General features: G+C 54.6%; 4 protein-coding genes across 4 annotated transcripts; 2 read left to right on the plus strand and 2 right to left on the minus strand.

Moving 5' to 3' along the window:
- Positions 1-163: 163 nt before the first annotated feature.
- Positions 164-3309, minus strand: LMH87_006792 (uncharacterized protein; the record flags this gene model as incomplete). The annotated part of the gene is made up of 2 exons (XM_056204734.1): positions 164-1410; positions 1464-3309. The coding sequence occupies 2 exons, from the start codon at positions 3307-3309 to the stop codon at positions 164-166; spliced, it is 3093 nt and encodes a 1030-aa protein (XP_056060061.1).
- Positions 3310-5201: 1892 nt separating this feature from the next.
- On the plus strand, positions 5202-7076 carry LMH87_006793 (uncharacterized protein; the record flags this gene model as incomplete). The annotated part of the gene is made up of 1 exon (XM_056204735.1): positions 5202-7076. One exon carries the CDS (start codon positions 5202-5204, stop codon positions 7074-7076), a length of 1875 nt encoding a protein of 624 aa, XP_056060062.1.
- Positions 7077-8193: 1117 nt separating this feature from the next.
- LMH87_006794 (uncharacterized protein) lies at positions 8194-10141 on the plus strand (the record flags this gene model as incomplete). Its single annotated transcript, XM_056204736.1, has 5 exons — positions 8194-8345; positions 8491-8705; positions 8796-9118; positions 9247-9377; positions 9466-10141. The coding sequence occupies 5 exons, from the start codon at positions 8194-8196 to the stop codon at positions 10139-10141; spliced, it is 1497 nt and encodes a 498-aa protein (XP_056060063.1).
- Positions 10142-10468: 327 nt separating this feature from the next.
- On the minus strand, positions 10469-12210 carry LMH87_006795 (uncharacterized protein; the record flags this gene model as incomplete). Its single annotated transcript, XM_056204737.1, has 3 exons — positions 10469-10639; positions 10706-11997; positions 12105-12210. 3 exons carry the CDS (start codon positions 12208-12210, stop codon positions 10469-10471), a joined length of 1569 nt encoding a protein of 522 aa, XP_056060064.1.
- Positions 12211-12546: the final 336 nt, after the last annotated feature.

A 12546-nucleotide genomic window follows, 5' to 3' on the forward strand; every position in this document is an offset into this window, starting at 1 on the left:
CTGAGCATCTAGCGAGTGTAATACATAATTTTGAAATGTCTGATGAATTTGTTGGGTCGTGTGCTCTAATACTTCAATCTAGACGGGGCATTCTTTATCATGGTATTCTGTATCATGCATGCCCGCCTGCACTTGTACCAGTCAAATTGGGCTGGCTTCCTTCTCACTCGCTAAGAAGCGGGTCGTCTTTGAGTACTCCAAGAAGACCTTCAATCTCTTGTCTGGCAATCTTGAGCTCGTCTTCCACCTGACCCGTCACAAGGGCATACGCATACAGCAGCGCGTAGTCCTTCTCACTAACCGCGACATCAAGTACAAACCCGGATTCTTGCCAGGCTAGCTCCTGCTGCTGAGTGGAGGGCGAACCGACACCCAAAACTGCCTGGCGGCGTGCAGCGTGAGCCTCTCGAAACTCAAACACTTTGCTCAAGAGTCGGTCACGCGCGCGGGCGATACTCGGAATCGCGTCAGTCAGCGGGTACTCCAGCATCGTGGAGCTGGCCAACACTTGGAAGATGTGGCAAATGCGGTCACACAGCACAGCGCGCTCTCGCGACGTGTACTCGAGCAACGCACGCTCGCCGCTGGACAGGCTCGATTTGCGCTGCGCGACCAGACTCATGGAGTAGAATCCATCCAGAATGCGGTTTACGCTGCGCAGGATGCGCCCGTTGGCCTCAAACGGAAACGGGCCGCGCAGCTCAAATTCGGAGGCGGCGCTGTGGCGGAGGGACTCGAGACGGTCGGCATAGCGCTGCAGCGCCACTTGCTCGCCGGACTTGAGGTAGCTTTGAGAGCAGTCGGAGCGTAGAAGAATGGCAAGCGGTCCACGGCGCCAGATCAGACCCATTTGCAGGAATAGTACCGAGATGCCTTCTTTGAACTTGAGGCGCGCGGAGATGGGCCAAACAAATCGACACACGGCTAGACCCCACACAATGCCTGCGCAAACTGAAATGACACGGTGCGTGACAATCTCCCTCATGAGAGGATGGATGCCACCCTCATCGTCATCGTCATCGTCATCGTCAACTTTTTGGCTGAGTGAATAAGCGTACAGAGTCGACACATTGTATGCTAGGATTGTCATGCGTCCCAGTGGCGCACGACCGCAGGCCACAATAAGATAGAAATTAAAGAAGGCGACAAAGCTTCCTAGAATTGCAAGCGCGGCCCCATTGCCTTGGCTTACCGTCCAATTGAAGAGCGAAAAGAAGGCACCTGCAAAGGTTCCCAGGAATCGAGCCCAGCCCGTGGTGTTGGATGCACCGACCGTCATGGAGCAGACAATCATAAATGACAAGAGGCCCCATTCACCACGATAGTGATTGTACATTTCGCGCGTCGCCTCGATGAAAGCAAGCGAGCCCCAAAGTGCTGCACCGATGCCAACTTTGAGACCGAACAAGACTGTGAAAAGGTTAGTTTGGCAAGCACGGCGTAAAATTATCTGCATCACTTACCATCGTCCCGCGCCATCTTTCGCAGGAAGTGAAGGAAGGCTTGTGACAGCTTCGACATAATCTTGCTCGCGTTAGGAGCCGCGTCCCACTTGTATGTATCGCGGCGTTGTCGCATCGAACGCGGAATACCTGCTGGCACAGCTGACTTTCTAATCGGCTTAACCAGGACCTCGGCCTCTGGCGCGTCAAAGGGCAGCGCTGCCAGGCCATGGTCAGATTTGCTCTTCCGCCACCACAGAAGCCAGCGCCAGCTGGACTGTTTACGGTCGTAACTGTGCTTGAGATCTTCCAGGACGTCCAGGTACTTCTTCATCTCCTCGCCAAAGCTCTGCAATGTAAATGAGAAATGGCCACAAGCTGCAGCAACTTCTTCAAGCACAATCTGCGGGTGGCCACTGTCATTTTCCTGCTGAATGAGGTGGTATAAATTTTGCAATGCATCTGCGCGCGCACTATTGAACTTTTCGAGCCGCTTTGTGAGCTCGCCGCGGCAGGCATCGTTGATTTGAATGGTGTAGTCAGGAGCACCAGCGAAGGGTGTTTGTGTGAGTACCTGGCACAAAATTCCCGACAGATTCTGCATTGGCTGCCTAATCGCAGCCGCAAACCCGGTGAAAAGGCGTCCAGCAGCTCGAAGATCCGGAGCTTCCTTAGAGCCCGAATCTGACGATTGCGTGCCTCCCTCACCAAGAAAGGAGAATGGGTCGATATCTCTGGGGATGTAGGGCGTTGCCGAAGCGCTGTGAATCTGGAAGAGAATGGCGTCGCGACCGTCACCATTCAGCAGCGCGAACTGAGCTTTGGCAGCACTGCGCAGGGCGCCTATGGACTGAGCCAGAGTTTCAATAGATCTGACGGTTGATCTTTCGAGACTGTAGATCTGTGTATGGCCAAGCAGATAATGCTCAAATTTAGCCTCACGGAGATGCTTCAGCAAGAGGGAGTGCGCTTGAGAGTAGGTGTACGAGTCAGGGAAGTCGGGCGAGGCAGCCTCGTGGTTGGCGCTGGCAAGAAAGCTGGCCGTTGCGTCGGACAGCATGCTTCCCAACGAAACTGACGTCTGGGTGATGGACGCTCGCACGAGCTGACGTGCAGAAACCCGCCATAGGAGCAGATTGACGACTGCAGTGCAGGTGATCCCCATAATGAGCATCTTGAGGACTTGCACAATCTTTTGATTCGAAAACACGTTGTCAATGACGGCTGTTTCTTTTGTGACGACGGATATAATTGCGAGAGAAGCGAGAGTACTGGCGACATTGACAAGCGGATTGTTCATGCGCTGCTTGGTCCAACCCATGAAACCAAACCCGCCGCCGATGAAGACGACGACAACCAGTACGTGAGCCAGCGTAGCCAGTCCGAAAACAGAGCCGACAAGCACAGAGGTGGCCATGGAGATGAGAGACACGAGTTCGGCATACGCTACAGCAACAATGGCTATGAGGATCGCCTCAATCATTGAGCCAGTCGAGCGAGCGGCGTGGAAGTATACGGTAATGGTGGCAACGACATGCTTCCCATCTGGCTTGCCGAGAAAGTCAGACAAGAATGGCACAAATGTGGCCATGCTGGCCAGTGTATAAGCGATTGTGCATTTAAGGACACCTCGACCAGGAGTGGTGTCAAGCCATTGTACGAAGCGTGAAGCATTGCTAAAGGTACCCTGTACTGTAGTGTCGACAAGCTGCGTCATGGACCATCGCCGGCGCGCCGCATGGGAACCTGGCAAAGCATCATCTGCCCTTTCGGTGCTGTCAAGAAAAGCTCCAACATGACCTACAGCTGGTGACGCAACGTCGGCATCCAATGTTCCGTCGTCAGTTGGCCTTACCGGAGTGGCCATGTGGAATGAGATTGTGGCATAGGCCGAGGATGGGGAGTTGAAGGGGACGATAGGAGGATGGAGATATTAATATCCATAAGCATGAAATCTGTTGCAGATGAGATGGGTTAATAAGGCTGGATGGGGATAGGAATCGGTGGGAATGGAGGATGATCAATGGATGTGAAGCATGATGAGGTCAGGTGTGGCGGCGTTGGCGGGGTGGGCGCTTGCGAGGCGCATAAGAGTGGCTCATTATGGTCTGGGGTCTTGTACGGTGTCATGCGCTGACTCGTACATTTTGTGCAGCAAGGCAGGCAAGATTGATGAGGGCAAAAGCCACGATCTAAAGTTTTAATTACAGATGGCAAGCGGCAAATGTTGATGTCATTCTCTTTTCGGATGATGGGGGGGTGAATGTGCAGCGTCGTGGACGAACAAGTTAATGAGTGTCATGCATAACGAATGTACCAATGTGTGGTGGTTCAGCCCAAGCGATTAAGCTTGGAGTGCGCTGGCAGAAGGGACAGGAGAGGCCCGGCCTTGGGTGAGATGAACTTGTCGACGACCTGGCTTCTGAGCCGATGAACTAGGCATGAGAGGCTGATGAAGCGACAAGGTAGCAAACAGTTATCATTACCTCAATGCATACAATCATGTGCGTTTATGCATGGTCCCTCCAAGCTATATAAGGCCGAATTATGACGACAGCGGTTTATTTTAATGCATCTGCTAGCAAGCCTCCAAAGTATCCCACTGCAAGCACTAACCAAATGCAGGCTCCTCAGGGTTCGTCCCAGGACGGCTACCTTATTAGGTAGGTAGTGGGGTTCTGGCGCGAACACACTGAGTGCCCTGGGAACGCTGCATGAAAGTAAACAATCTGATGCGCCGCAGATAAACAAGGTAAACAGTGTAGACTTCAACGGCGAACTTGCCATGGCCATTTCTTTCTCTCAACGGCTAGGTGTACGCGCAACTCTCTCATACCCAGCCCCATCACCGCTTCGTGACATATCGTGTCCTGACAACTCGTTTGCGTCAAGATGGGGCTGCAATATCGCAATCTGCCGTGCATAGACCACTTGGCAGCAAAACGAGGCAGCAGAAATATCCCGACTTTCCTGCAGCCCAGGCTTAAATATTTTAGCGTGTCTTGCTTGGCCAAGACACGACGTGCACACGCTTTTCGTCCCCTGCAAGGCCCCTGTAGCCCCAGCGCCTCCAGTGGAGCTACCGCCCAAAACTGGGCAGCCCCTCGGTTTACCCCCCTATTAAGCCGCTGTAATTTCGAGGTACATGCGTTTCACAGCGAGCTGCCAGCGCTGTGCCAGGTCGCTCGCCAGGTGTCACGGCGCTCGTCTCACCTGGCTCCGCGCCATCGCTGAGATGGTGTGTACACCTCCTCCATTGACCATACTAACTTACCTAGTCGCGGTCTGTGATTGTTTGGTCTTGGGCCGGGACAAAAAAAAAACGTTTGGCTCATGCACCTGCCAGCTTACTTCCTCGTCGCTTCATTATCTGCACGACCTGCTCCAGCGACCCGCAACCTCAACGAACGACGCCAGAATCCGCGCTCCCCTCTGTTGCCGCACCGCCGCGGCCATTCTCGCCAAGCCCCTCAACCACCTTCAATCCCGACTCTGGAACGCTGCTCGTCAACATCCAAGACAGACAAGGCCGACCATCCTCAGCACAGCCGACAGAGCGTCTCACTTCATCATCGCACACTTGCCGCCTCTGCCTCGTTTACGAATTCGACCCAACGACACAGTCTTCATCTATATCCACCTGCTGCTGCCCTGCATCCCGTCCTTGCCGCCGCCGCGTTTCCTCACCGGCCTCGCGGCAACCATGACCACTTGGTAACGCTTGGCCTCAACCACAATACTGCCTCTGCGCACTTCAATATGCCGCCTGGAGATAGACCAAGGCAGCCGCCCTCTGTCGTTCGAACTGCCGCAAACCGTGCTGCCCCTCTCACCCCCAAGGTTGCATCCAAGGGTACTCCTGTTCTCGGTTCGCTCGCAAGGAGACCTCAAGGGACTGCGCCCACGCTTTCCAACGATGTGGCCTCTCCCGTCTCTGCCTTTCTTGCTACAAATGTGACTCCTCGAACTGGCCATAGGCAGACCCGTGTCGACAGCACTAGCAGCACGCCTACCGGCACACCGAACCCGGATAACCGTGTCGATGGATGGGATCGTGATAGTCCGCGCCCAGGCGGCCTAGGTCTGATCGCGTCTCCAGATAGTGGCCTCAAGCCCTCCGACATGCCGGCCGATCTCAACGATGCCAACAAGTTCTTTTACGCCAGCGATGCAAAGAATGCACAGACTCCTGGCCAGCAGCGCCAACCACCATCCACTATACAAAAGGGCCCTACCTTCTTCTACGCCAATGCCGCTCCCAGCAGCGGCGTGGATCGCTCTGCGACTAGCACACCACAGTCGGCGCCTTTGCTCTCTCCTTCCAACTTAAACGTCCAGGATCCTTTATCTACCAAGTTCTTCTATGCAAACGGCGCGCCTGAGCTAGAGCCCAAGTCAACCTTCTCCGGCTCTAATTCCAATTCTGCTTTGTCTTCGGGACCTCGTTTGCAACCTGGTGGCCGCCCTCCTTTGGGCTCCTCTGCAACTGTCGTTGGTGTCGTCCAACGTCCTACATCACCTCTGAAGAGCAATCCAGCGCCTACACCAGTACTGAGCCCGATCCTAAGAACGGCCATGTCGCCCCCGTCACCGAACAGATCGCAAACGAGTCCGCCTTCGATGATATCTCAAAAGCCCGAAGGTCAGCGTGGAACGAGGCGAGTTAGTATTGACGCGCCACCAAAATCGTTCAGGCGCCAGTCTCGAGCTACGGCCAGCCCCGGCCCAGAGCTGCAGATGCCTCCGAAATTGACTATATCACCCAATCCTTCCGATAGTGCATCACCACCGGCTAGCCCCGGACCGCTACAGGCGTCCATGACTATGGCTTCACTTTTGCATGCCGCAGAGGAGTTGCAAGGCTCTGATGAGGAAGGAGACGTGCTGTCGGAGCCGCAGAGCCCGAGCAAGTCTCACCTTTCCGACGGGGTGAGCGAGCTCGTCGCGAACGCTCGCAGAGAACGCAAGGTCCAGGATCTCGAAATCACAAACGCATCCCTCGAAGCAATCAACAGAACGCTGGAGAGGCAACTTCGCAAACAGACAGCTGAGCTGCGCCGCTATCGTCGTCTTTCTCGTTCCGGTCGACTGTCCCTCACATCTGCGCCTAACAGCCGCGTTGTATCAGAAGCCCTCACTGACCCGGCCGTTGAGCTTTCTGATCTTAGCGAAAACGAAGAGAGTGAAGAGGACGACGAAGGAGAAGCGGAATTTGACGACTCCATGGAAGAGTCGGACGTTTCCATGGCTGAGACTACGTCCATGTCTGTCATTTCTATGGGCGCTGTGCGTCGCAAGCGTGATGAGAAACGTTTGCAGCTCGACCTCACAAAGCACCAGGAACTACTGATTGACAGCCAAAAGATGAACCAGAGCATCAAGCGTTGCCTGAGCTGGACAGAGGCGCTCATCAAAGAAGGGCAAAAGGCCCTCGAGTATCACGTTCGCGTCTCCGACGTGGAATTCGGCGGCCGTGTACTCGCTCCCGTCGACGAGGACGACTATGACCTGTCTTTTCAAGATACCGATGACCACGATTTGACTGTCAAGGAAACAGCGCCTGTGTCACCGCCCAGAGCGCAACCAGATCGCGACAGTGGCATCGAGCTGCCACCAGACGAAGATGGCTCCTAACAATGACCATAACCCATCATATGACAATATTCTATACATAACCTCGCATGCATGACCTGGTAGTCAGGCATAGCGCCCATCGCCACTCTGCTCTCCCTTCATATTTTCACTGCACGACGAGAACGGTGTTTTCTCGTGCCCACTTTGCCTCATCGCACCTCTCCACCACTTCCCGACACTACCGACACTTTCTTTCGACGCCTTTGTTTTACTACACCACATACTCTTTCTCTACTGTGCGGGGAGAAAAATACTGGATGGGGACGCTTGCATGCGAGCATGGTGCGAACTTGTTTGACATCCATCGGGATGCTGGCTATGTGTTGCTGCTTTTATAACTGGCTGTTGCCTAATTGGCCGGGTCTGATTTTCTAAGAATACTTTCTGTTTCCTTTGTTCTTTATTGCGGCTGGATGCATCTCATTTCTCTCTTGCTCATTGCACACTCTCATGCACCCTACCTTTTTATTTGTTCATCCATACACACCAGATACCCATTCCTCGTTAGCACGCGAGACACATACACATACACACACTTGGGAGGCGCAGCATTTCTGCTGACAGAAGGAGAATCATCTGCTTGGCTGTTCTTTTCTTGATTTGTAGTTGCTATCATTTCCCCGGCCACATCACTCTCATCCTTTGGTAGATGGAGCATTACGGCGATTTCGCACAGATGGAGTGGCCAGGCTGCTCTTTAGACTACATACATGGACGAATATTGGAGAAATACCCAGTTGACCACTGCGTCTCAGTAAAACCTGTTGCGCTCTGATAAACACAAACTACTACCCTATAACCAAAAGAAAACTAAAATGGCACGGAAATCCTTTTTCTGCAACCCTCTGTCGTAAAAAGGCTGCTGCGCAGCTAGCGCAAGTCTTCTCACGGCGGTCGTTGACTCGTTCTTCAACCGAGTCTGGCAGCCAAGGCCGAAGCTATCGGGCAAACCGCCTCCACAACCCCGCCGATTAAATAGTAAGGCATCTTACAGGCGCCACTACGCGGGAGATCTCGCACAACACAACGCAACCAATGCCAACATGTCATCATGCTGACCGCTGGGCGGCAAATTTTATGTGCCTTTGATTTGCGTCATCGAACAAGTTGAATCAACATGGAAATCTCAGAACGCATTGTGCCCCCCAATAAGACGCCTCGCAGCATCGATAGTCCGGCATCTGACACTGGCGTGTCGCCGACACGGCCTGTTGGGCGGAGGACGAAGAGATGGGCACCGAGAGCCACCACGGGGTGTCTGACTTGTCGGTGAGTTCTCTTTGCTTGCAGTTTGGACGTAACATCTGGCCCTGTGCCACGGTGACAGTTCTCATCCCATCGTATCCCTTCTGCACTGCCTGTCAGTGCCGCAACGCTTCAGCACACGCGCTTACGCTCATGGCTACCCATGCAGGCTGAGGCATGTCAAATGCGATGAATTCAGGCCGGAGTGCGGACGCTGTCTAAAGCGAGGGGTCAAGTGCCATTTCGACCGGAACCCGGCCGTGGTGCAGGTGGCCCTCGACTCACCGAGTAGCCGAGACGCAAACTCGTTTATTATGCCAATACCGGTGGCATTGGGAGGACTCACGCCTTTACAATATGATTGGATCGCATCCTGCCGAATATGTGAGCTCTATTCCACCCGTAGATACCGACATATATAGCGTTAAGTCTCGCAGACATTTAGCAAATGGTGACACTGACACCATTTCCTAGTTGGGATCATTTTGAGTGCCTTTCCCGTTGACCCATTATTCCCGGCTGAGGACCTGGAAGCCAAGCGAAAAGCACTTTGGGTGCCTGATCATACCATGGAAAGCCGCATACGATTCGTCTTGGGACACTACTTCACGCAGCAGAGGCGCTCTAGCCCGCCACCGACTCGAGATGGCTGGCTGGGTGATCTGGCGAGTGTTCAGCGCAAATTTAGCCACTATACCGGCCAAGTCTTGGCTAAACTCGGTACTGACATTGGGGATCCTGGAAAATACCTCGAAAAGCAAGTTCTCTCTCGAGTCTCGCTGCTCATAGCCACTGATGTAAGCTGCTGAAACCCGCTTGCCCGCTGCTACAACACCATCCGTCTCCCGCTGCCCCTGCTCGATTGCACCAGCCATCTCTTGACCACTTGGCCCAGTCTCCTGGCTCATGTTAACCGTGTAGACAGATCTCAGTGAGCACTCCCACCCTGCGCCATCATTTACGGGGGTTCATCGCCGGGGTAAAGGCGACAGGTGGAATTCGGGTGGCGTTGGACAACCACGAAATCCACCGAAACTCGGTGTTCTTGGTCATGATGTAAGTCGCAGCTTCTTCCCCTTCGTTTACAGTAGTGAAGTGCTTCTGGCGAGAGCATTCGCATAACTGACGCGTCTCGTCATACTAGGTCCATGATCATCACGAACACGACATCCCCATCTTTTGACCAGATGGGCGAGGAAGCCTTTTTTACTAATGAAGATGTATACGCGTACTGCGCAGATGAGCTCATGGAGACTTTCCCCTGCCCGACACAGCTCTTCCTTTGCATTCGAGACATCAACCGCGCACGACGAGAGATAGCAGGCGGACAGTACAGCACCGGCATTGTACGAGAGATGATGCAGGCAATTTTCCGCATCATTGCGAGCTTTGAGCCGCAGACGTGGAGGGAGAGGTATGTGCTACCGGAGCCAGAGGTTCGCTTTCAACTGGCGGCAATGTACAAAGCCGCCACAATGCTCTACGGCATGATGACGCTGGCAGCATACGCGGGTGTGCCGTTTGATGCCTCCCATCGCATTGCGTCGACCGAAGGCATCGTGGACCTCGCGCTGGCCTTGTCGCAACCGCTGGGAGACCACCTCGCGTTGGCTTGGCCATTGATGGTGGCGGGGGCGTCGCTCGGCGGCGCTCCTCCTGGCAGGCAGGCCGTCGTAGACCGTCTGCTGCTCTCCATCAGCCAAGGTGTATACGCCTCCAATGGTGTATTTTTTGCCCTCGAACGCTTGCGGGTGTTTTGGAAATCTGGGAAGACAGAGTGGGATGAGTGTTTCAGCACCTGGCAGGCCGCGATACCGTGAAGAAGAGCATTTGCTGCTCAGCACTTGCAATAAAAAGCTAATTATGTATTGGAGAGAGAGGAGGTGGCGAGAAACAGCCCTCCCTGCGCCGTCGTCCATGTTCTATCTAAAATATCCACATCGTCTATAACACAACACCAAAAAAACATATTATGCCACAAGGGAAAAGAAGGGTTCGTAAGCCGTGACCTTTCCTAATGCAATTCGTCACTCTCCTAGCGCCCTCCTTTCATAGGACATCTTTCCATTTCATACATTCGCTTTCGGGGAATATAAAACAAATAATGATAGTCAACCGCTCGACACCTGTCCCTTCTAAAATTCGATTTATGCCTTGGGGACGTTGGGAACGTCCTCAGCAGCAGCTGCTGCGGGGGACTTTTCCTTGGTCTTCTTGTCCTTCTTGTGCTTGTGTTCGTCTTCCTTCTTCTTGGCGGCCTCGTGGACGAGCTGTTCGAAGACGAGGTAGTCGCCTTCTTCCTCGGGGGAACGTTGAGCCTAAGACACCAAAAAAGTTAGCAATCAAGTCAAGTGTTAGTAGAAACATTTTTTTTTTTCGCTTACCCTGTTGAAGATGTCGCCGATGAGAACCAAGGCTTGCGCACGCTCCAGGCGTTTGGACAGGGGAACCTTCTTATCGTTCAGGAGACTATCGCAGACCTCGCGGAGGACGCTCTGAATCTCCCACTTGCTGCCGCGCCAGGCGGCGGCGAGAATCTTGCCGGTCACGCGGCGCTCGTACTCGCTGCGCTTCTCGTCCGTCCAGTCCTCGCCGCCCTTTTCCTCCATGCGGGCCATGTCCTCCATGGTCTGCTGGGCATCGATGGCGCTGCTGATGGTGTTCCACGTCTCCTTGACCAGCGTGCCCTTGTCACGGAGGCGGCTGAAGAAGCCGCCGAAGCCGAGGAATTTTTGGCTGCGCAGCAGGCCCGAGGCCTTGGCGACGTACGTCTGGCCGATGGCGTGCAGGATGTCAATGCCAAACGACTCCATCTTGAGGTTCTCCACCTCGAGGCGCATCTTTTCCTGGAAGGCCTTGGTCACGTCGTCGCCCTTGTCCGTCTCGGTCCACACGCTCACGCGGTCCTGCAGCTTCTGCACCAGGTTGTCGACACGCTCCTGACGGACGCGCGCGCGCTCCTTTTCAAAGGCGGCCAGCTGCTCGCGCTGCTCCTTGGACAGGCCCGACTTCTTCTTATCCTTCTTGGCATCCTCAGCGGCGAGCGAAGCCGCCGCGTCGCTGTCATCGTGCGCCTTGTCGGCCAGCGCGGGGCGTAGCGGGATTTGTGTGCGGTTGTGGGAGCCGGTCGAGGGAGCCGGTGATGTGGCTTGAGAGCGAGGAGGAGGGGTTGCATTGGGGACTGCACCAGGGGCAGCGGCCGCAGGAGTTTTTTCTTCATCAACAACGATAGTAGGGGGAGGTACGGCGGCGGCAGCAGCAGTAGTAGCGGGAGCGGCGCCTGGTGTTTGCTCCTTCATAGACTCCTTCATAGACTCCTTCATAGCTTCCTCAGTGCCGGGAAAGTCGGCCTCGTCCTTACCGGTACCCTCGGCTGCGGCCGCGGCCTGCTCCGCTTCGGCCGCTTCGGCCGCAGCTTGCTCCTCTTGCATAGTAATGTCCATGGTGGCGGTGAGGTCTTTCATCAGGCTGATCTCACCGATCCAGTCGACAAAGGCCTCGCCGCCGAAAATGGACGAGAAAAACTCGGCCGGGTCGGCAAAGCCTTCTTGCGGCTTCGCATGGTCCTTGCCAAACTTGTCATAGGCGGCGCGGAGGTCCTTGTCGGACAGGACCTGGTAGGCTTCGCCGATGGCCTGGAACTTTTCGTGAGCGGTAGGATCGTTGGGGTTCTTGTCTGGTGCGGGTGCGGGTTAGCTACTGTGGCCGGTGTACCGGGCGAGACGCGACGGCGGGCACGCTGCGCTTTGTGCAATTTTTTTTTTTGAAAAGATTTGGGTATACCTGGGTGGTGGATGATAGCCATCTTGCGATAGGCCTTTTTGATCTCGATCCCGGTCGCGGTGGGCTGGACGCCGAGCGCATCGTAGTAGACCGTGTCGACAACCATTGTTGCGTGTTCGGGAGGCACGGCGAGCTATGTGTATGGAAAAACGAGAATACGGAATACGAGGAGAATCGAAAACGCAGTACTGGTATGACGGCGCCCGCGGCAAGCAGTTGTGGCGGGAGATGGAGAGCCGAAGGTGTAATGGTGCCTGGTCGGGAAATTTTATCTTTAGGATGACCGACACCGACTGCTACGTAATGGAGGGGCTGTGTTGTCAGGCCAAGCTGGCCGTCACTGTGGCGGGAACACGCACGTGAATTATGGCGGTGCACGTTTACACGTCCTTTAAAAGCTTGCTGATAGTGGCTGATGAAAACCGGTAACTAGGTAGCTTGC

Source organism: Akanthomyces muscarius, chromosome 1 (assembly GCF_028009165.1).
Source record: "Akanthomyces muscarius strain Ve6 chromosome 1, whole genome shotgun sequence".
In the NCBI taxonomy this organism is placed as follows: Eukaryota; Fungi; Ascomycota; class Sordariomycetes; order Hypocreales; family Cordycipitaceae; genus Akanthomyces; species Akanthomyces muscarius.